Below are 22,233 nucleotides of genomic sequence, written 5' to 3'. Positions count from 1 at the left end.
AAGAAGCACACGGCCTCACCCCCAGGCCTATGTCACTGCGCACTCCTCCCCATTGCAGTGCCCCAAGGCCTGGGGTCTCACAGCCTGGACACACTGGGATATCCTCACCCCTCCTCTGCCCTGACTGTTCCTCGCTGCTGTCCCCATGCCTGGCATTGGACACCCTGGGGCTGCGTTGCCTTTTGTTCTAAAGCCGTAGTAACACCACTGCAATAGCAATGCCCACGTGCTGCCAACATCCAGCCACAGGGATCCCATGCCACGGGGATGTCGCCCCTGGAAGAGGCAGCCAAGGACAGGGGATGGGGGTTGGTACCACTGCTGTGCACATGGCATTCAGCCCCATTACTGCCAGGGCTGCAAAAGGCCTGTGCTGTGCACCGTGCACCGTGCTGTGCACTTCTGCACCACGTCCCTGTGTACATCCACAGCCTTGCTTTGTGCACGCTGCACCGTGTGCCACACACTCAGCACCTCTAAACTGTGCACCTGCTCACCCTTACACCCCTTCAGCTGTGGACCTCTGTGCCCTATATTGTGCATCTCTGTCCCCATGGATCGTTGTGCATTTACAAGACATCCCACTGCACAACGCAGCACGCAGTTCTGCAACCTGCAGCTCTGCAGTTCTGTGCTGCGTGCCGCGCGCCCTGCACATCTGTACCCCACATCGCACCCGGCCGCTGTGCAGCTCCGCACCGCACACCGTGTACTTATGTACCTTTGCACTTCTGCACTGCGCCCCAAGTGCCGTGCACCACTGTATCTGTGCACGGCGCATCTTACACCACAAAGCGCTCACCGCTTCGTCGCGCACCTCGGCAGCAGAGCGCTGTACGCCTGCACGCACTTTTATCTCCCCGCCCCCTCGCACTGGACGCTCGCGCCTGCGGGGATTGAGCCTCGGCAGCAGCCGTTGTCACGTGACACAGAGGGACCACGGACACTTCCGGGCAGTAGAGGCACTTCCGGGCGGTAGCGGCACTTCCGGTTGGCTGTGATGGCTCCGGACCCCTGGTGAGGGCCGGCTGGGGCGGGGGCTGGGTTGGGCTGGGCTGTGGGGGGCCGGGAGCGGCCTCGGGATTTTGGGCCGAGGCTCCGCGTTCTGTCCGGTGGCGGTTCCAGGCCCCGCCGCGCTGACGCCGTTCCCCGTCCCGTCCCTCAGGCTCTCGCAGTACGACGCCGCCTGCCAGCTGGCCCAGGAGGTGGCCGAGCGGATCCAGGAGCGCAGCCGGCATCGGCGCAACGGGGAGAGCTCGGCCAAGGTACGGCGCGGGGCCCCGCTCGGCCTGGGGGCCCTTCTTTACGGCGCAGCTCTAATAGGACGCGAGATGGCCTCCGTGCTGCCAGCTGTCGTCACAGAGTCGCGTTTTGGAAATGCTTTCTTTGAAGCATTGAAGCGTTGCTTTGAGGAATGCTGTGTGGGCTTTGCGCAACGATCGGTGCTTCTGACGAGGGACTCGAATTTGGCACGAATTGAAAAGAGGCTTTGGGAGCGATCGGGGTGTTTTCTCCAGCTGCAGCGCCTGATGGTGGCGATTGAACTCTGCTTTCAAAAGGAAGGCGTTTCTGTGTTTAAACTGCTGTGTTGGAGCAGTAGGAGGCTGGCAGTAAGTGCTGCTTAATTGTGCTGTGTTTATAGAGGACAAAGTTCTTTGGTTTGAGTCGTTGGGGTCTGCGATGTTCCAGGAAAACAACAACAAAAAAAAGCACACACGAGTTGTATTGGTGCTGCTTGAAGCCTTTCTGGTAGCGCAGCTCCTCCGGGTTCTGTGTTGTGGAAACATTATGCTTATTTCTTCACAACATCATTCCTTCCATGCCCAGTGTTTTCCGATTGCAGTTTCACTTAATCCATTAGCAGTTAAAGGTGAATATTTGACCGTGTTTGGTTCAACTGCAAACAAGTGTCCCACAATGAAGAGTTGTTTTCATAACAGAAATGCATGTTGAGAAATTCACGGCTGAGCAGTGCTGCATTCCATGACAGCTGAGTGCTTCTGCAGCGTGAAAGTGTGTGCAGCATTTGCCTGGCAGGGAGAACGTGACCAAGCTCTTATTTTCATCCTGTTTTGCCATTAGCATGGCTAAAAAAAACTCCGTTGATAATTGCTAAGTAAACTTTGAGCATAAGATTTGAAAAGGGGAAGAGAAACCTGCATGGAATGATTCCAAGGCAGCTCTTACGATCTGTGACCTCTGCTCAATTGAGCTGATCTTAAAACTTCCTATTTTTCTTTCTTTTTTTTTTTTTTCCTTCTCTTAATGGAAGAGGAACCAGGCTGCCCAGAGAGGCTGTGATGCCCCGTCCATCCCTGGAGGTGCTCACTGGCAGGTTGGATGGGGCCCTGGGCAGCCTGGGCTGCTGTGAAATGTGGAGGTTGGTGGCCCTGCGTGTAGAAGGGGGGTTGGAGCTTCATGATCCTTGAGGTCCCTTCCAACCCTGGCCATTCTGTGATTCTGTTTGTAGTTTCTGGCCAGAGTAGCAGCAATCTGTGTGCTGGATGGCATTCTTGGACGCATATACCTTTGTTCCTTTGTTGTGCTCATTAAGTGCAGCATTCTCCGACTGCATATGAGTGCAGGAAATGAAGATGTGAGATGGAAAGATGTTTCATTACCATACTGCAGAGCTAAAGGGCATGCTGCACGTTGAATTTCCTGAAATCTCTCATGCCCCATTGTGGCTTTGGGAATGCTGCATTAGTGCCTGGCTATGTTTGAGTGTGGGTTTTGTAGCTGTCTGGTTGTGCGCTCTCAAATTGCACCAGTGTGGCTGTGCGTTTTGTCTCTGTTTGGAGGTGGTGGAGAGCAGATCCCAGCCAGCTGGAGCCACTGAGTGCTCTGATGGAGTCCAGGCCTTTTGCTTGAACTGCTCCATTGCTATGCTGGTGCCTTTCTCTGTAGGCATTGCCCAAGACAATGCTGGTTTAATTTGGGATGGAGTGGAGGAAAAAGGAGGAGGGTTCCCAGAAATCTCAGCTTGCTCAGAGCAGGGAAAAATGCAAACAGCTTAACTGCATTTCTAGTAGGAACAGATGCACCCGAGCCATGGGCAGGGAGATGGGCAGGTGTCACAGATGGTGCTGAGAGGTGGCACTGGGGGAAGCTGAATGCCTGTGGGATCCTCAAAGTCTGGAAGAACTCAGCGGAGGGAATGTCTGAACCTGTAGTCAGCTTCCCTCCCTCGTGGGAGCTGGGAAAGAAACCCAGTGGCAGCGGGAGCTGGCGCCTTTATTTGTGTTGGAGATCAGAGGAAAGGACTGGAAAATGAGCTGGAAAATATTAAAATGTGCTGAAATACTTTGCCCATATAAAGGAATCTGTTTAGAAAGACTTGAAAGAAAACTCTCCATATTAAACAGCATCGATGCATTAGAACAGTGTTTGTGAAACTAGTTGTACTTATCTCGTGTTGTAAGCATGTAAAATGATTAACTGTGGTGTTCTCTTTGGGGCTTTGAGGTGGGCTGGTTCAGTATAGGATCCTTCCCACCCGTATAGCTGAAAGAAAATGCATTGTTACCTGCATGCAATAGCATTTAATGTGATGCAAATACAGTTCAGACAAAGAATCTCTTTCTTTTCCTGCAGCTCAATGTGATCATCAGGTCGTCACTGCAGAATCTCAAAGAGAAGATTGATCAGCTGAAGGACTCCCTGCTCCGGGCTGTGTCAACGCACCAGATGTATCTGCACAACAGCATCTCATTGCTCTTGCCCTGTTGTAGGAGAGGGTCTGAAAATGTGCTGTAATTGTAAGGAGGCTCTTTTTTTCTTGTTCAATTTTGGGAAGGTTTTTTTTTCACTAGAATTTTGTCAGTTAATGGTGGGTAATATTTTTATTGCAGCTGTATTGTGGAAAGGATTGAGAGCCTGGGCACCTCTGGTGCAGTGGGCACAGGGCTGGCTCAGGTGCTCTGAATCATCACATGCAGCTGCTGATGGCACAGCTCTCTCATGAGCCACGTTCACCCACCTAGCAGAAAACCCCCTCTGCTGTTATTTTCTCTTGGCTGTGGTGTTGGCTGACTTTAGTCCTGGAGGGGTGAAGCCATGTTTGGGCTGTGGGCAGGGAAGTGCCAGCCCCAGCGTGCAGAAAGAGCAAAGCATCTGCAAAACATTGTCAATATGCCTTAAAATATATCTTATGAATCCCAGCCTTCTTTTATAGGAGCGTTGCCCCATGGCCTGGCTTGGATTCGCTCTTCTTGTTGCATGGTGAGGTGTAGGGATTTGGAAGCACGTCCATGCCCCCAGACGTGTGTCTGGTGGTTGAATGGATGGATGTTTAATTTCAAGCTCAGTGTAGAAGAAATCCTTTCACAGCGTGAGGCCTCTGAATGCTGAGTTGTGGCCCTGGGTAAAACTTTCACGTCAAGGGAGTGCTTCAGGGCGAATGAATGCTACTGCTGTGGCAGATAACGTACAGAAACCAGCATGGCTGTTGCACCATCTGTGCAGCAGTGCTTGGAAGACAGGTAGCAGTCCTTTGGAATGTCTCTGAGATGAGTTAAAACAAGTGTGTCACCTGTCAGAACTGCAGAGCTTTGGGCATCTTCTGTTTCAGACTTGCTGAACAAATTGTTTTCCTTCCGTCCCAGTGGCTCTCAGGGTGTCCCATTGATGAACTGCAAATGGAAACAACTGCTTGAAGGAAACTGTTGGTGTTTTGCTGATGACTTAGCGGGGAGCTGCTCAGCTGGGTGGTGCATGAGTCTGAGCTCCTGGCAGATAAGATGTACTGCACCCTGCTGAACCTCAGAGCTCTGCTCTTTTGGAGCCTGCCCAGGTTCAATCACAACAGGATAGGGCAAACCTTTCCCTGAGCACGCTGCTGTGTGCTGCCAGTGTTACAGAGCCCATCTGCTGCAGAGCACTTCTGAGTAGTAACTGACAGGAGAATGATGGTGCAGGTTGAATTTGTAATGCCTATGCTAACTTGGCAGTAAAGAGCCTCTTGGTTTTGCTGATTGCATTCAGAGGATGAGCAGGAGATCACTGCAGTCACTGCGTGAATCTTAGTCTTGGAAATGTATGATTGTTGGAGAAGTGTTCTGAAGGAAAGTAGGTGTCATGAGGGACGTGGCCCATCCTTCTGTTAGGTGCTTTTTCTTACAGCTCCAGTTGCTCTTGTTATTTTCTTGATCAGGATTTATTTTAAGAACGTATAGCAGGTTTGATTTTATACTCAACTTTTAAGACTTTACATGCTTTGAAACGTGCTCCTTAACCAAGTCGATTAGCACCCAGCTGGAGGGAGACAGGAGGCAGAACTTGGTGGATGACCTTCTCACACGACAGAAACAACTTCAGGCATCTTACAAGAACGAGGGCACAGAACCAGATGTGATCAGGTATGATGCTGCTGTCTTCATGAACGGTGTGACTTGTGCTTTGGGGTTGTCTGAAGTTGATGTTAAATGCATCCATGGAATTAATTTACCTGTATCTAAGTGCACTTTGATTCGCTTGGAAATCACGTACTTGATTTTGATGAGAATGTCAATAATGTTTTCCAGAGCGGGGGGAACAAGGGAGTGGAGAGTTGCTTGGAGATGATAGCTGCCCATGATTTGGCAGAGCCAGTCACAGAGCTGGCCTGATGGGTGCCACAGCCTGTGGGCTATGGTGAATTGTTGGAAGGAAAGCTGTCAGGATGGGGCTTAAACTTCTGAATATCAAAGAGCTTGTCTTTGAGTGGGAAGGGCAGTCTGAGTTATTTTCATACCTCATGTGAGCTCCATCGTGGCTGATAGTTGTCGTCCTTAATGTGTTCCTAGAAATAATCCATCCCTGGCCATCTCTGTCTGATCAGGAAGAAAGGGAGAGCTTTCCCTTGAAGAGTGAGATCTGGGCCTCTTGCCCAAGGTAACTGCTGGCATCCTGCACGTCAGCATAGGTGGGAGCCTTGCAGTGCTGTGTGTGCTACAACATGCCATTTTAGGCACAGACTTGATATGTCCTTAGAGCTGTCCATAAGGCATCTTTTAAGGCAGGCTGCAGGCCTGTAAATGGGTATTTGCTGCCCACAGCTTTACTGCTGAGTCCTTGGGAACTGCAGCCTGTGTATAAGAAGCTGCTTGCAGCTACTGTACATCTAAGAGCTTATGCACCTCACTGAAATACCGAGAAATGCTTGCTGAGCAGCATAGCAGGGAGATGCCTGTGGGGTTGTTACAGTTCCATATCCTTTCACGCTTCAATTAGCATCACCTGGCCTCCCTCCTCCTGTTCCTCTTTCTGTCCTATGTTTTCAGTGCCATCCCACTGGTCAGCAGGTGTATCCTGGGTTCAGCCTGCAGCTGTTCTGTGTTCACCTCAGCTGTTCTCTGCCTCCCCATCGGCACAAACTGATTTTTCTCTGAGGCTCCTTTTTTTCCTCTGAAATGTGTTTAATTTGCCAGCTGAATTACTTGCTGGTGGAAGAGGAGGAGAAAAGTGGTGGCAATTAATAATCCTGGTTCCTTAGCTGGTGGCTGGGCTAAGGGCAACCAAATGCAGTTGTCATTTCCTTCTTCCTTTGCAGGCTGCTGAGTGCCAGACCTGCTATCTTGACACAGTGTTAGGGCTCTGGTACATCAGAACTGTGGTGTGTGTCAGGGACAACTTCAGAAGCATCCTTCTGACTCACTGCCTCATGTGCTTTGATCTCTATTAGCCTCAAGCTGGCATTCATGGAAAAAAAAAAATAAAATTAAATGCCTCTATTAAAACGAAACAAAAAAAAAGCCTGGCTTGCCATTGTGCTGACACCATGTGTGTGATGCCTTGTGTGCTGCTGTTTTGGCTAGATTTCAGCTCAGGAGCTGCACTTAGCTCCCTAAGTTTTCCTTTGTGAATTCAGGTCATGTCCTGTCCTTCAGGGCAGTGCAGGACAGAAGCAGAGCTGCAGTCTGCGTTTGCAGCACTTGCTGTATTCCCATCATCAGTTAAACTAGTTGAGCATAGCCTGTAAATGGCAGCACCGTTTCTGAGCATTACTTTTTACAACACGTACTTCTTTGGGAGCTGCTCCTGAAACACAGCTGGGCCCAGAGCCTTGGTTGCTTTTTAGCCCCGTCCTTCTGAAAAAAGCAGAGATGCTATGATGCTGTTCTAGGGTAAAAATTGGGCTGCCAAGATGAGCGCCGTGCCTGACTTAAACTGCAAGGAAGACGTTTCTCTAGCTGTATGCACTCCGGAGCAGGCATAGGAATTGCTCAATTTCCCTGATCTGTTATTTTGTTTCTCTTGCGTGTTGCTGTAGAAGAATGTGTCCGTGCACAGTCAGTAATGGGGTGCAGGGGCTGCCTTCCACACTGTGTTCTGCCCAGCTGAGATGTTACAGTTTGTCAGCTTTGCGTGGCTGACACCTGCTACAGGGGTGAAACTGTAGGCTTCAGCCTCATCCGCTCCTGGTTCTGTGGCCTTGACTTCCCCTGCAGTGTGGCGCCAAGCTGCCTGGTACATCAGTGATGGCTTTAATGTCCAACGCTGAGTCAACCGGAGCCTTAAAATAGCAGCTAGGCACTGCTTTGTAGGGCCTGGTGATGCCAGGAAGCCGGGGCCTGCTCTGACCGGTATGTGAGTGAGCGTGGCTGCCTGAAAACTGGCCTGGAGTGAGAGGAGCCCAACCGTGCTGTGGCAGAGGGCCAAGGCTGGACCTACAGCTGCCCTCGTATGGGGTACTGAGGCTGACAGGAAGAAAGTATCAAAATCCCATGATAATTTCATGCTCCATTAGGAATGATCAGAGAAACCAGTAATTTCCAGCAGAAGATAACATCAGAGACAGTGCTTGTTTTCTTGTGTTGCAAGGCTTAAAGTTTAATAGTTCTCTTTAATGAAAAAGGGACAAAACCCTGCCAACTCCTCGCTGGCTGGTGAACTCACACCCCTTCCATGCTCTCCCTTGCAGCTCTTGCTCTCCAAGGCACAGAGGTGCAGCCACTGCCTGCTTCAACCTTCCTTACTTGGAACTGGCTGCATGCAGGGTGTGCAGAGGAGGTGGGTGCCTTCCTCACCAACCTGCTGTTGGCCAGAAGACAGCGCTGCCTGGTGGGGTTAAGCTGCTGTTTATAGCACTGAGTTGCTCTGAAGCTGTTAGACTTGTGGAGCAACCTGCTGTGGGTTTAGTAGGTTGGAAAGGCCACTCTTCAGTGTGTCTGGAGTCTCAAAGTCAGCTTTACCCGCCGCATTAGAAAAATCAGCACACGTTGTTTGATTAATTTCTAGCAGTGACACTTTTCTCTGCTTTTGTATTGGTTTTCTGTATCTAATCCACCTCTGATGTGACAGCACACATTTTCAGAAGTCTTTTTCTTTCCAGCAGTCATTCCTTTCATTAACCTTCTTGCACCACTGATCACATATTTATTGTCCCCACGGCCTGTAATTGTGAAGGTTTCGCTAGAATTAATCTTCGTTTATATTTGGTCACCATTCACTGAGTTTTACATCCTTTGAAAACTGCTGTAAAGCTATTTCTGATTGTGAAGTACAGTGGCCTTAATGCTCTTGGTATTTATCCTAACTGACAACTTGGGCCGGAACACAGGGCAGGACACTACATTACTTTGGTATAACATTAGTTTACCTTCCGGCGTTGTCGGCCTTAATTAAGATGCAACTGGAATTTTCCAGGGGAAAGATTATGCTGTTTACGTGACTCCGCCTGTTTAGGGTTACTTAAATGTTCTATAATTGGCAATTCCAGTATCTTCTCCCCTCCGTTTGCCTAGGAAAGACATCTGTGCAGGATGTTAAAAGGGAGACTTAAATGAAGCAGAAACTGCTGTGTTGTTCCTCCCGTCTCCCCCAGTAGTCAGCGTGTAGGAGTGGGTGCAGCTCACCCTGCATCAATGCACTGTGTGCACCTTGTGCTGAGTTATCCAGAAAACTTGAGATAGCTGTGAGACATGAAGCACCAGGTGTGATTGCCACGTAGGGAACGTTCAGAAGGGCCTGGGTTCTTTTTTGCAATGTCTGTTAGTACTTTTTTTATTAAAATCCCTTTCTGACAAATGTATGGTACTGAGAACAGTAATAAGAATAATTTTTGGTTGTTTAATTGTCTCTAAAATTATACCAAGATCTCTGATGGCCTCCCAAGCCGCGAGCCGTGCTCAGCACCGCAGTGGGTGCCGGCCTAGCGCCGCCTCTTGGGGGACGGGGGCAAATCCGGGGGGCAGCTGCTGGCCCTCCTCCTCGGGGGGCGTCGGGGCCCCCCAGGCTGCTGGTCCGTGCCCTGGGCGGAGGGGCCCGCTGCCGCCGCCTGCCCCGGCTGCTCCTGCGGCTCCTGCGGGGACACGGGGGCGGCGGGTCGGGGCTCGGGCCCCCCGTGAGGGACGCCGGGGAGCCGCTCGGCGCCGGGGCTTGCAGGGCTGCTGGAGCGGCTCGGGCTGGGGGCAGGAGGCTCCTGCGGGGAGGTGGCGGGGCTGGGGGTGGCCGCGGGGCCGTCCTGCCCTCCTGTTTCACGGGCAGCCTGGTTGTCCTGCTGCCGGCGGAGCTCTGGGCCGTACAGGGCCGTAACGGTGTCGATGAGCAGTACCACGAACTCCTCTGTGAGGTCTTCCAGGTACGACTCCAAGTTCAGGATCAGGGCGTCCTCGTCGAGCCCGTACACGCACAGGAGGTACATGATATCAGTCCCCGCCGCAGCCACTGTCCACCACTCATCTCCGGTGATGTCCTCGAGCTCCTGCTGGAGCCACTGGAGCAGCGGCTCGAGGTCCCCCGGATCTCCTCGGAAGAAGTCCGCCCAGGTCTCGGCTGGGAAGCTGTGCTCGGGAGCCTCGAGCTGCGGCTCTGCAGAGCCCTGCTCCTCCTCCTGCTCGTCCTCCTGCTCGTCCTCGGAGCGCCCTGCAGGCTGCGGGATGGGGCACGCGAGGAAATCCTCCTCCGCCTGCACCGCGTACCGGACGGCCTCGATGTTCTCCTTGCACACGGCGCAGGTGCGATGCTGCTTCGCCCAGCGCAGCGCACAGCCCAAGCAGAGCTGGTGCCGGCAGGGCGTCACGTAGGCCGCCTCGGCCCGGTTCCGCCCACAGACGGGGCAGGTCCAGTCCGAGGGCAGCTCCATGGCCCCGGGCGTGCGGTGGGCCGGGGAGAGCCGAGCCGGGAAAGCCGCTCCGCTCGGCGGCGCCGCGGCGGGCCGGAGCCGTCAGAGCTGCGAAAGAGAAGAGGCCGCGGTCACTCGCCGTCCCCGGGCGACGCCCCGCTCCGTCCGCACGAAGCCCCGGCCCCGCTCCCCGCCGCCCGCCCCGGGGCCGCGTCCCCGCACCGCTCACCTCCGCTGCCGCGAGCGCACCCCGCGGGGCCCCGGCCGCCCGAGCCGGGCAGGGCCGGGGGAACGCTGGCGATGCCGCGGGCTGAGCGCCGGGAGCTGCCGCCGGCAGCCCCGCAGCACGGCCCAAACCGAGTCTCTCGTTCGCGCCTCCGAGTCTCGCTGCCGCGCTCGACCGGAGTCCGGGCACGAGTGATGCCGGGCTCTGCCGCGCCCCGGATTCTGCAGGGCGGCTCCGTGAGCTCACAGCCATCTCCGCTGCTGTCACAGCGCCTTGGCCGGTGAGCTCACAGCGCAGGGCTGCGTGCCTTTGGGCACCGGGCTGGGCCTGCATCGTTATCACCCCTCATCGTTCACCGACTGCCCTTTGTGGCGGCGATAGAGCTGGGAAAATAAAAAGATGACATATTTACCATATTCTCAATAATCCATTTTTCATGAAATATTTATGTTTTCTGATGCTTAGAGAAACCTTATTGTCCTAATCTTGCTCTCATGCAATACCAACTGGTGGCACTGTCTTTGTCTGGGTTCCTTTCTGTACCGTGTGCTCACAGCACAGCAGGCTGTTTGCTCATGCCTTTCTGTGCAACTTGCAGTAGAGAACCTGCTTCCATGGGGCTGCACTGTGAGGTCTCCTGAGGCCCTTTCCAACCCCTACAGTTCCAGAATTCTGTGAAGTCTTAATCCTAACTGGGATTTTACCTAATGGCAAGTAGGCATCAGATGCCTGCCTGACTTTAGTTAATGATCCATCAGGTATTTAATTGTTTTTGTGAATCTTGCTATTGTTTATGGAGGAGTAAATGCCCTTTGGGAAATTAGGATTAAAAATATGTTGTTCAGATGCCGTTAGAACTCCTTCCTGCTGTTGGAGTTATTGTTTGCTGCAGCTGCGGTCTTCTGCCTTCAGAAGTGACGAGTCTTAGTGTGCAGAGATCTATGAATCAGGCTTCTCGAAGAGATGGAAAAAGGAAGTTGTCCACCGAGAGCCCCATGCTTGTGTCCTAGCACCAACTGTAGGGCTCTGTGCTGAAGGGCAGGTCGCATCTTCCTTCTTGGAGAGCATTTTCTAATGAGCTCACTGAGGTCAGGGCCGTGGTTCTGGGGAAGGTGTATGCATTTGGATCTGTTAGGAACAGCAAACAGCAGTAAAGTAAGTCAAAGCCCACAGCTTTATACACATGCCTCGGGTTGTGCCTGCATGCCTCTTATTAGTGCTTAATGTTTGTTATCCTGGGGAGAAGAGTGTCAAAAGGAGGTCAGTGACTGAAGCTGAGCTGCCTGCTTTATGTTTAGCCTCGTAGGTTTGCTCAGACAACCTGAAGTTTCCTGCCCAAGGTTGTTCTATGCCAGCATCGTTACTGTGGGATTTTGGGCATGAGCTGAGTCCTGACCAATTACAGTGATAATTCTCTTTCCTGAGGAGTGCAGGTGGGCTGTGGATACTCAAATGTTACATCTCTCATATTTCTCCCATTTTGGGGCAAGAGACAGCTTTTATATGTTAAAACAATTCCTGTTTCATTTACTAGCACAGAGCTTCCCCACATCCACCGCCCACCTCTGTGAGCAATTAAACCGTAAGTGAGAGAATGCCCTGGTTTTGGCCATCGCCACAGAGGTTGACCTGTGGAGCTAAGCTGAGGTGCTGTGAGCACTTCAAAGGACCTACTGTACAACCGTATCGTTAAGGGGACGTTCGAGTGCTCATGCAACTAATTGTCATATGACCCAGGTTTTGTTCCAAACGCAGTCTTGCTGATCGCTCTCCTAAAGCCGTAAGCCTTGATGTGTGGCCTTGGTCTCAAGTAAGCGTTGGGTGACTAATCTAAGTTACTGGGGAAGTTTTATGAGAATTATCAGGGAAACAATGCCTTCAGAAAGATAAGCCCTCCCTTGTTAGGCAAGGACATAGCTCCCCGATTTTAAACCCCATCATCTTTTATACTTGGGCACATCGCTAAGCCTCGTAATTAGTTAAATCTGCTCCCATAATCAAAAGCTATCCGCACACTCCACTGCTCTGTGATGGTTTGAAAGATTTACGTGATTAACTTGGCGGAGGCCGTGGGTGGCTAATTGGATAAGCTTTAATCTTCACACCGCCAAAGCGAAACGTGGTAAGATCAGAGGAAGGAGGAAGTCGGGCTGTGCTGTGTGGGAAGGCAGTTACCAAACATGTCAAAAAGATTATTGTAACGAGGGGACCTGTTGTCATGACCCAGCCTACAAGAATAGGGCAGATTATCAGGGCAGAGGGGGAACAGTGCAAATTATGTTACATTTGCTTGCCTTGGCTTTTTTAGCAGGCAGAAATAGTGGTGTTCTTCCTGGCAAGCAAGGAGCTTTATGTTCCTTTTGCTTTATACGAGTAGTTTGGTCAGGTGTTGTTAAGCACTGGGTTTTGAGTGCTTGCTAATTGAGCTGCTGTAATGATCTTTGTCTTCAGGTGCATCGTGCTCCTGGTACACTGTGAGCTTGGTGTGAGCCTGGGGAATACAAGAGGGGGTCTCAACCTCCCAAGCAATGAAGAAGTCTTGTTAATGTGTAAAACAGCATTGCAGGGCTTTATTTAATTAAAGCAGATCCACCAGCTTGATGAATACACGGAGATTTTCATGGAGGTGCAAAGAGCTGAACTGTAGAACTGCCCCATCTGCTTCATAGAACGTGCAGTGCTCTGTGCAAGATGCGTCTGATTCAGGGCAGCCCGAAGTTCATGTGGTGGAGAGGAATCCTTCCCAGCACTGCTGGTTCATTGCATGGCCAGGAGATGTCTCCAGCACACCGCAGCTCCTCACCAATCTCAAGTTCAGCCCTTTGCTTCAGTACCTTTGCTCTAAATCCTCCGTTGTCCTTGTTGGAGAACTGCTTGCATTGATTCTATTGCATCATCACCCGAAATATGGGGCTTATGTTAGTGCTGAAGAGCATTTCAGGTTATGTTGGAGTGGAGGGACCTGGAGTCAATTAAAAAATAAAAAATAGATCTTGGCTTCATAAAACACTGTAGGGGGTTTTTGAGAGGTACCAAAAATGCTCCTGGTTCTTATTTGTTTGTGAAAGTTGTTTGGGGAAAAAGAGGGTAAAGATAAAATGGGGATAAAAGATAGAGTTGAAAAAGGCAAGTGGAAATGAGAAACTCCTGCAGCCGAGCTGCAGCTGAAGACCCATCTCCTCAGTGTCTCCGACCCCAGGGCAGATTTGCAGCTTGGGGCCTGAACGTCCTGCAGGCTGTCAGGTCATGCTTATACCAGAAACCAATGAAGAGCTGAAAGGAGGAAACCAGAAATCTGGTATTGAGAGAAGATATTGCAGTGGCATTTCACTTTATAACTGGAATTTATGTTCCCTGGACATTGCAAACTTGCTGCCTGTTGTAAACTGTGCAGTGTCTGCTGTGTGAGCAGCCTCAGGTCATAATTCCTGTCAGAGGAAACCTGTGACTTGATGGCTCTTTCTTGCAAAATGCGTGTGTGGCTGCTGCCACAAACAAGGCATGCAGGAGTGGGGCTGTGTGTTTTGTGTCTTGATCACAGAACAATGCCATGTGTATGTATTTACACAAACCTTTCTTTTTCTTTGTAACAGGTCTGAATGCTCAATATAGCATCAAAAGTGTTTGTTTCATGTGTAGCTTAATTGTTCAATGTGAGGTAATCTTCTCCCCACTTCTCTGCTTTTAGGCAGTGGGATGGACCTTGCAAAATGTTACTGGGGAAAATTGGAATCTTTCTGGCTCATTTCTTCAGCGTTTGCAGAGAACTGTGTGGAACGTGACAAATAAAGACAGGTCCATCTCTGCCAGCCAACCTTGCATGCACAAATTAGAATGAATTTTATGTCTAAAACTTGAAACTTGTTTCCTGAACTTATTTTCAGATCTAGCCTAATGGCAGGAGGTGTCAAACGAGGAGTGACCAACCCGTGGCTCCTGGAGGAGTCTGAGGAAACCAGGGGGCTTGGCTTCGATGACATCAGGCAGCAGCAGCGGAGGATCATAGAAGGTAGAAGAGTCTGTCAGTGTGCTATAGGCATGAGTCCTCATGGGAAAGTCAGTGCAATAACCTGTGCTGAAGCCCTGTTAGCTGGGGCTGTCAGTCCAAGTAGCTGGCGATGACTTCTGTCTGAGCAGGAGCAGAGTTGTGCTTGCAGTATTCCTTGCTGGGAACATCTTCTCAAGGCAGCTTTTCCAAATAATCTCCACGCTGATTGAAACAAGTAATTTTTCCCGTGGCAGGGGAGGAGAAACCACTGAAACAGTTAGCATACCTTATTTGTGACCAGGTAACCTTGCGGGGCTTCCTCACGGTCAGATGCAAGTAATTCAGGGATTGCCTTTTGCCCACGTTTTATTGAAGCTGAGTGTGTCACAAAGTAGAAGAGCTGTGTGTGTTTGGTGCTTGCTGAGGGTGTGCAGGGCCTGCATGTAGCAGAGACAACATGTGCCTTTCTAGAGGAGTGCCTGCAGAGCTGGTGTCCCTCCTTGCAGGCTGCCTTCCATGCGCTCCGTGTCCTCTTGCAGCTTTAAAAATCTATTTGAATTCTTTGGTGCTTGCATCACCTGTTTGCCTTGTATTCATGTTCAAAGTTTCTTGGAAAATGTAAAAAGGCTAATCAGGGATCTGTGTGTGCGCCAGGAATCTCCTGCATTTATGATTGAGGAACAGCTGGAGGTTGAATTCTTGGGTTTTTTTGGGACCATCAGCTCATGTCCCAGCCAGAGCAGACAAATTAATTACCCATCATTCACATTGTTTTAGGAGTACTGTTGCCATAAGGATTCATTTTCCTGTTGTGTTGATGTCCTTTTCTGAGTTTGTTTTAACTCTTCAGGCACAGATTAGATCTTTCTCTTTGCTTCTGCATCTCTTACTGCACACAGTGTGGCACACTGGCAATTTGCCTCACGTAACTTGATGTATTTTTTGGTGCAGAGCAAGACGCCGGCCTTGATGCTCTTTCTTCAATCATATCCCGGCAAAAGCAAATGGGACAGGAAATTGGGAATGAGCTGGACGAGCAGAACGGTAAGAGCAAGATCCACAGGGGCCCATCTCACTCATTTTTGTGTAAGATTGTGTCTGATTTCCTTTAGTCTTCATATGTTCCTTTTCCCCCACAATCAACCAGCCAGCACTGCAGAGGTTTGTACAGCGGCTCTGACAGGTTCTGTCTGCTCAAGAGCTCACTGTTGTGTTTTGTCTTACTGCATAACCCGGGTGTGTGTGAAATGTGTAACACTTGGGATGCTTTTATGAAGGCTGCCTTTGAAAGAAAAGATGGGAAATTGTATGTAGTACAAAACCATTTTGTACTTGGATCTTCTGCACTTTTCAGCGGTTCTGTTCTAATGACCCTTTTTTTAATGGTAATCTTTTATTTGTTGCTGGATTTCATTTGGACATTCCTCCTTTGCTTCTTTAGTTATTAACTAAATGGAAAACCTTGAGCCAGCAATTAAACTAGAAGCGTATTGTTTGCTACAAACGATTGGGATTTTGAAGGTTTCATGAGTTGAATGTAGGATCAAATTAAGTGCAATATTGAAATAGAAGAGCACTTTTTTTTCTTTAAACTGAGCCAGTATCCAAATGGTGGAATTGCTCTCCTGATAAATATGCTTTGTTACGGCCTGAATTGCCTGCCTGACATCAGCTGTCCCTAGGAGAGCAGATCCTCCAGTCTTTCTGACTTCTTCCTTTCTTACAATATGGTAATAGTTCAATTAGAGCCTTGGAGCCCTGCCAGTTGTCTCCCTTGCACAAAGACTTGAGCCATATGGTTTATCTTTGGGTTGTGTTGTACTTAACCACTGAGAAGGTAAACGTCCTTTTACTTGCTAATAAATGATATGCTGAAATCAACTTCTTCCTGGGCTGGTATTTTTCCCTTTATGCCTCTGCATGCTGCTCAGAGTGAGGGGTTCCATTCTAGGAACTGCACAGCATAAATGCTGCTTGGGAGCTCTGTTCTGACTGGTGGGAGATGGGATGTCCTTCTCGTGCTTGCCGTGCATCCGTGCTCTGGAGGGATGAGGAACGACTAGAATGTGTCCTTGTTCATCTTCAGGTCGTTAGGAAATGGTTTGAACAGCTGGGAGAAACTGTGTGAGGTGCTGCTGTCGTGTTGTGATCCTCTGCATCATCTGAGTAAAGACACTTTCAATTAGAAATCTCGGTTTCATGAGTTTCTTCTATTAACAGTTGTTTAAAAAGTCACATTAATTGCTTTTTTTTCCTCTAAATAGAAAACAGGTGGGACTCATGAGTGTGTTTACTAATTCTCTGTGAAACCCTGGTTTCTCATCAGGAAAATATAGAATCTGTGTTCCATTTCCCTCTCTTGGGGGCCAGAGGTTCCCCAAATCCTTATGTTTCTGGGACTGCAGGTTTTGTGTGTTGTGCTGTTGCAGCACTGCGTGACCATACTGAGCTTTTTGTAGCAACAAAGCCTTCAAACATCTCTGAAACTGGGAATGTGTTTGGCCCTCCTTCTTACAAATAGTGCAAATAATGCCAGTTTTGTTTGACGTTCTTCTCTTGCAGATATTTACAAAGCCTGGAGCAAAACTCGTAATGTTTCCCTAGGAGCTCTTTGTGAGCAACAGGCAACTTTTTCTCAAAAGAGGAGCTTTCCCAAGCGAGGATTGCTGTGGCTGAAGGCTGCTGGGGGCACAGCAGAGCTGCCTGTGCTTCTCACTGCCCTGAGATGAAAAGGATGAGACCTGCTGGCCTCGCAGGCACTGTCTGTATGTCAGCAGCACAGGAGAAGGCAGCGGTCCCACTTGTGCAGAGGGAGGCACCGCACTGCTGAGCTTTGACTTCTCTGCTAGCGAGCAAGTTGGACTTCCAGGTTTTCTCTGTCTTCACACAGTTATTATTCATCTTATTTTTCCCTTCTGTGTGGATGCAGGGGATATGGTGGTGTGCTTCATGCTGGAAAAGCTGAAATCCCTCGCAGTACTTTCCAGTGGGCTACTTTCCCTCTACCCACCTTATTTTATGCCCTGTGCTCAATTGTCTGCAGGCTTCTCTGCGGCGCGTTGCCAACATCGTGTTGCTATTACACTGTCAGGCTGACAAGCGTAACTGCCCTGTAATTTCCCCTTGCTCAGTCTCTTTCCTTCTTAGTGGTGAGTGATAATGGCATCGTCTGTCTGGGGGAAGGCAGTGGAAGTTCATCTTCATTAAGCACTGCATCAGTACTTCTTTTAATTCGAGTCAAGTTTCCCAGCAGCAGCCTGACAGCTCTCACCTGCTTTGGCCATTGCCACCTCCTGCAAGCGCTCGGTGCCTTGCTCTGCCTTCGGAGCTCGAGCTTCTGGTACAGCACGGCTGGCTTCAGAAGTAGCTGTCGATGCCTTGCAGTTAGTGCAACCATTCAGAGAGCTGGGTTAGTGCATTTATTTCCCAGGCAGCCGCTCTTTTCCTTCCTTGTTCCGCTGCCATCTGTGACCTCCCATCGTCGGGCACTTCCCCCGTGTGCCAGTGGGTGTTGCTGTACAGCTGCGGATGCTCTGAGCACAGCCAGCATTGGAGGCGCCCGGATTCATTATGCAAAGTTTACTTCTCGAGTCGAGTCGCTACGTGTAAATTCTTTTGTGTTTGTTAAATGACTGCAAAATGATGAAATGCCTCTGCGAGGGGGGCGGGTGCCCGGTGCTGTCTGCTTTCCCCTCGCTTGTGGGCTGGCAAGCGTGGCACAGGGCTGTGCCACACTGAAGGAGAGGCATGGGGGTGGCTGCTCTGCACCATGGGCTCTGGGAAGAGCTGGGCCTCCTCAGGCCCACCAGGGGCTTCCAGGTTTTAATTAGAGACTAATGTCCTTCTGTACTCAGATTTTCCCCAGAGCTCCATCCTGGAGGTTTTATGGCCCTGAGCTGAGCTGTGGGTCCATCCCGACGTCCTGAGCACAGCGTGGTGCACCAATGAGAAGCAGGGTACGGGGCGACATTGTGTTTTTCCAGCCTTGGGAGCCTGGAAGCAACGGGAGAGATGGGGGGGATTAGCAAAAGAATTTTCCCATTGTTAATTCCAATGTTGGCCCCAGAAAACTTTCTGTATTCTTTTCATCTGTTACATGAAAAAAAAAAAAAAGCAGGAAAATAGTGCAAATGTCCTCTGGCCCTGCTGATGAGGCAATCTAATCTAGTGCAATAATTCGGGAAGAATGCTTTCAGAAATTCTGAGTGCTGTTTGTTTTACCCTTATAGAGATGTTGCCTTTCGCTGTGGCACGCTCACATGAGGACATAACTGCTCTCAGCGACGGAGCCTGCAAAATTCATAGTGCTCAACATTATTACCGTGCTTCTTCCCATTTGGTGCAGGCCATTGAGGATGGATCCTTCTGCTTCCTGCCCACTGAAAATTCATCAGAACATAAATACGTTCATAAATGATGAGCTACAAAGGAAAGGCCATCGTTGGTCCTTTTACTGGTCAAGGGGTTGCTGGATGCAGAGCAAATATGCAGTGAAGATAGCTCTTTTTTGAGTAAACTATCTGTCAGAGTGATGTTTTACAACGTGGTTATGTAACATATTTACTTTCTCGTCAGCCAAATTGCAAAAATCAACCCCACATTCAAGCACACGTTGTCTCTTTGATAGTTTGCAGCTCACCTGTGGTGTGCTGGCTAGAACAGGGGCTCAGCTTGGCCCTTCCCTCAGTGCCAGCCCAGGAATCCCAGTGACTTTCTGGCACGTGGAGTTGGTGAGCTGGGCACACTGCAGCCAGCACACCCACAGGCTGCTTTGTGTACACAGAGAAGTGTTCTTGTGCAGTCACAGGAAGCAGCTGAAATACCTTGTGCAGCTGGGACTCAGTGCACGTCTCCAGGATGGTGTTCAAGTCCGTCCCTTCTGGTGCAGCCTGGTTGGTATGCAGACAGTAATGTGCTTCTCCTAAAGATTCTTTTACATGGCTATTGTATAGCCAGCATCAAAAAGGAGCCCTGAAATATGACATAGTTTCACATTTCTGTTTATTAGGTACATTTTGCTATAATACAAACTAATTAGTATTGTGTATAGAATATGTATGAGTTATGAGGCTAAAATCAATGGGGCTGTGGATATATTACCTCATTGTTAGGATTAGCTTGTAAATAAGAAAAGATTGAAGACTGAATGTGAAAGAACGTTCATCTTGTCCGGAGCACAGTCCTCCTGCCCCAGCTGAGATGGGTTTGAAGGTCTGCAGCATTCCTTGAGAAACGCTGAGCACCAGCAGGTTCCAGGTTCTTTAAACACCTCCAAAAAGAAGCATCTGTTCTTAATATTTAGATTTTAAATAACCATCCGTAGCTTGACTGACCTCATGCTATGCAGATAGATTTTTATTTTGCTTCCTGAGCTTATTGTGTGGAGTAGAAATGACTTCAGTTTTATTGGTGAAATGTTCTGTCTTTATTGCACGCTGCTTAGTAGGAGTTAACCCTTCTTAGGGGAAAAATTAACACCTGTGTTAAATGTTATTTTTTGTCATCAGTGATCTAAACGGGGGAATACTCAGTCTCAGTGTGAACACTCAGAAGTCAGGGAGTGCCAAAAGTGAGCTTCGATGGCACTCCTTGCATGTATTTCTAGGCTTAAAGCAGTCACACAGTGTTTTGTGCAGGACTTGATCTCGTCTGGGTTTGGACTGGATTGACATTAACTGTATGTAGAGGCAAAGTTATTTCTAAAGTGTCTTTTTATGGCTTCTTCCTGGGAGCCCTGTGATGCTGCTTAAGTCTCCTTGACCATGCTTTTTCCAAAGCACTTCCCTTCTGTGCTTCCAGGTGTTGTAGGGTCTGTCTGCTGAGCTTTGGGCATTGGAGCTGAACAGAAAGTGCTGTGAGCGCTGCTGGGAAGGAGAAGGCTTGGCGTGTTGCCTCTTTCCAGAGAGGTTCAAAACCTCATTTACTGAGCACCCCGAATAAACCGTAATGATTCATTTTCTTATTTTTCCTTCCGAGCTGGGGTTGATAGTGTTTCATCTCCTGAGGGAGCTGTCAGAATCAGAACACGCTTGTTTTTACCATCAGGAGGGCCATGGCTGGAGGAGGAAGATGCAGAGCTGGAGCAGTGCATGGCCTGCTGGGTGAGGAGGGTAAAACAAAATATTCCGTATCTGTCGAGGAAGTGAGCCCTGCCCTGCTGACTGCTGGAGGATGTATGTAATGAGAACTAGCGGTACGTTGAGTTTATGTTGGATCGAAAACGCGTGTCCACACAAAACGGCATTATTTGTAGCATTTCCCAACCTTTTTAAGTACATCGCTTTGCTGCTTCAGTGTTTCCAGTGTTTGTATATACGTCAAATTTCCTGGTATCTTTAAAAAGAAAACTGGAAAAAAAACAAAACACAAACCAAACCTGGAAAGTGCAGAATGGATCCAGCGCCCAGCGCGGGTCAGCGGCCAGATGAGAACACCTCCGCAGGGCCCTCTGCAGCGCGGGCTGACGGCGCAATTTTGCCGGTGTTGGCTGATGGGGAGCAGCGTGTGAGAGGTGTGAGATGTGCTGCCTGTGGGCTCCGCGGACAGTTGCTGACAGCAGCAGTAAGAATGAGGCGTAAGCATCTGCGTTCCCTTTTGGGCTCTGCTGGGTGGGTTGATGGCGGTCCGACTGCTGGAGCTCTGTGCTGAGCAGTGGCGGGGCGTGAGAGCTGCTGCGGCTCTCTGCAAAGTCCTCGTTAAGAATCCGTCGTGTCAAATGAGTTTGAATTCGTTCTATAAAGGAGCTTCATGAATAGGGGAAAACAACTCAGTGCCATCTTGATGTAAGAATGGTTTTGATTCTGTTTCACAAGACGTTCTTGCGAAACCCGTGGCTGCATGGGTTCGAGTGAGTCATCTCCAATATATATGAAGTTGATCGGATAGTTATGCTCAGAAGTTAAGGACTGCTGATTCATAATTACATTACAAGGCTGAACTGAGTTGGGCTGCTTTGGTCCTTCTAGTTCTCCTCAGCATTTTTGCTGAAAACACAGAGGGTGAAGTGCATGGTGTGCTTACCCAACTCCTGTGTGACATCAGAGACGAGGAAGGCTGCAGTAACACTAGGATTCCTCCCAGTGATCTTGACAAATGAGAGCGAAATTCAGCCTGGCTGCAAGCAAAGGGTCACACTGGTGAGGATTAAGCTGATTCAAGATGAGCAACTAACCCTTAGGAGAAGGGCTTGTGGAGCACAGTCTGTAGGTCACAACTTAAACAGGCTGAACAGTGTAATGCTGTGAAAGGCTCTGACAAACCGCTGTTGTTCAGCCAGTCCTTTATTAAGCTTGGCGTGGAGAAGGGACAGCAGCTTGGCTAGCAGCTCATCAAGGTATGGGGAGCAGGTGGGGCAGCCGGGGGTAGGCAAGGTGTGCCTTAAAGCACACAGGAGTGACCACCAGGAGTGCTGGGATGGCATGGCTGGAAAAAGAGCATGCTGAGAACAGGAATGGAGGATTTGTGCAGAAGGAAATGAGCTGCTGGGGAGGGAGGGCTGGGCAGAAGCAGTGGGGTGAGCTGTGGGCAGAAGGAGCAGGGGTGAGGTGTTATTTCTGTTGGTTGCACTGCTGGGGTGTGTTGGAGCAGGAGGTGGACTGGTCACCTTGTTACTGCCTTCTCTAGCTTTTTCTTTCTTTTCTGCAGCTTGGCTTCCTTCAAACTTCTCATTCTCCTGCTTTTATTGAGCTGATCTTTAATCTCCCCTCCTGAATGTCTTAATCCTCGCTTCTGAAACCACCCTGTCTGCGTCCTTTTCTGTCTCCCTCTAACTTGTGTTAGAGAGCATTGGGGGACTGCAGCTCCTGAGGCCACTGGAGAGCCGTAACGGGGGAAAATAGCATTGTTCTGAAATGGCTGAGATGTTTTGGCTGAAACTTTAATATATTCTTTTTTATGAAATTCATCTGGAAGTGAGCATCCAAGCTTGGAATCTTCAGCCCGAGTCCTTAACATTTTTCATCATTTTAAACAACTGAA

General features: G+C 49.6%; 1 protein-coding gene across 3 annotated transcripts in view; it reads left to right on the top strand.

The window, feature by feature from the left end:
* Window positions 1–901: 901 nt before the first annotated feature.
* STX8 (syntaxin 8) overlaps window positions 902–22,233 on the top strand; it is a 78,991-nt gene continuing 57,659 nt past the window's right edge. For 2 of the 3 annotated variants that reach the window (XM_052688292.1, XM_052688291.1), the window contains exons 1-6: window positions 902–1,017; window positions 1,166–1,265; window positions 3,595–3,689; window positions 5,247–5,357; window positions 14,153–14,277; window positions 15,208–15,300. In XM_052688292.1, coding sequence (XP_052544252.1) covers window positions 1,001–1,017; window positions 1,166–1,265; window positions 3,595–3,689; window positions 5,247–5,357; window positions 14,153–14,277; window positions 15,208–15,300 — 541 coding nt within the window. In that variant the 5' untranslated portion in view covers window positions 902–1,000. Of the gene's footprint in view, window positions 1,018–1,165; window positions 1,266–3,594; window positions 3,690–5,246; window positions 5,358–14,152; window positions 14,278–15,207; window positions 15,301–16,207; window positions 18,379–22,233 lie in introns of those variants that run through there. The other variant, XM_052688293.1, reaches the window with a different exon arrangement.

The sequence above is a fragment of the Tympanuchus pallidicinctus genome, unplaced genomic scaffold (genome assembly GCF_026119805.1).
Source record: "Tympanuchus pallidicinctus isolate F22 unplaced genomic scaffold, pur_lepc_1.0 scaffold23, whole genome shotgun sequence".
Taxonomy (NCBI): domain Eukaryota; kingdom Metazoa; phylum Chordata; class Aves; order Galliformes; family Phasianidae; genus Tympanuchus; species Tympanuchus pallidicinctus.
The sequence above is the reverse complement of the archived record's forward strand: the minus strand, read 5'-3'. Positions and strand labels throughout refer to the sequence as shown.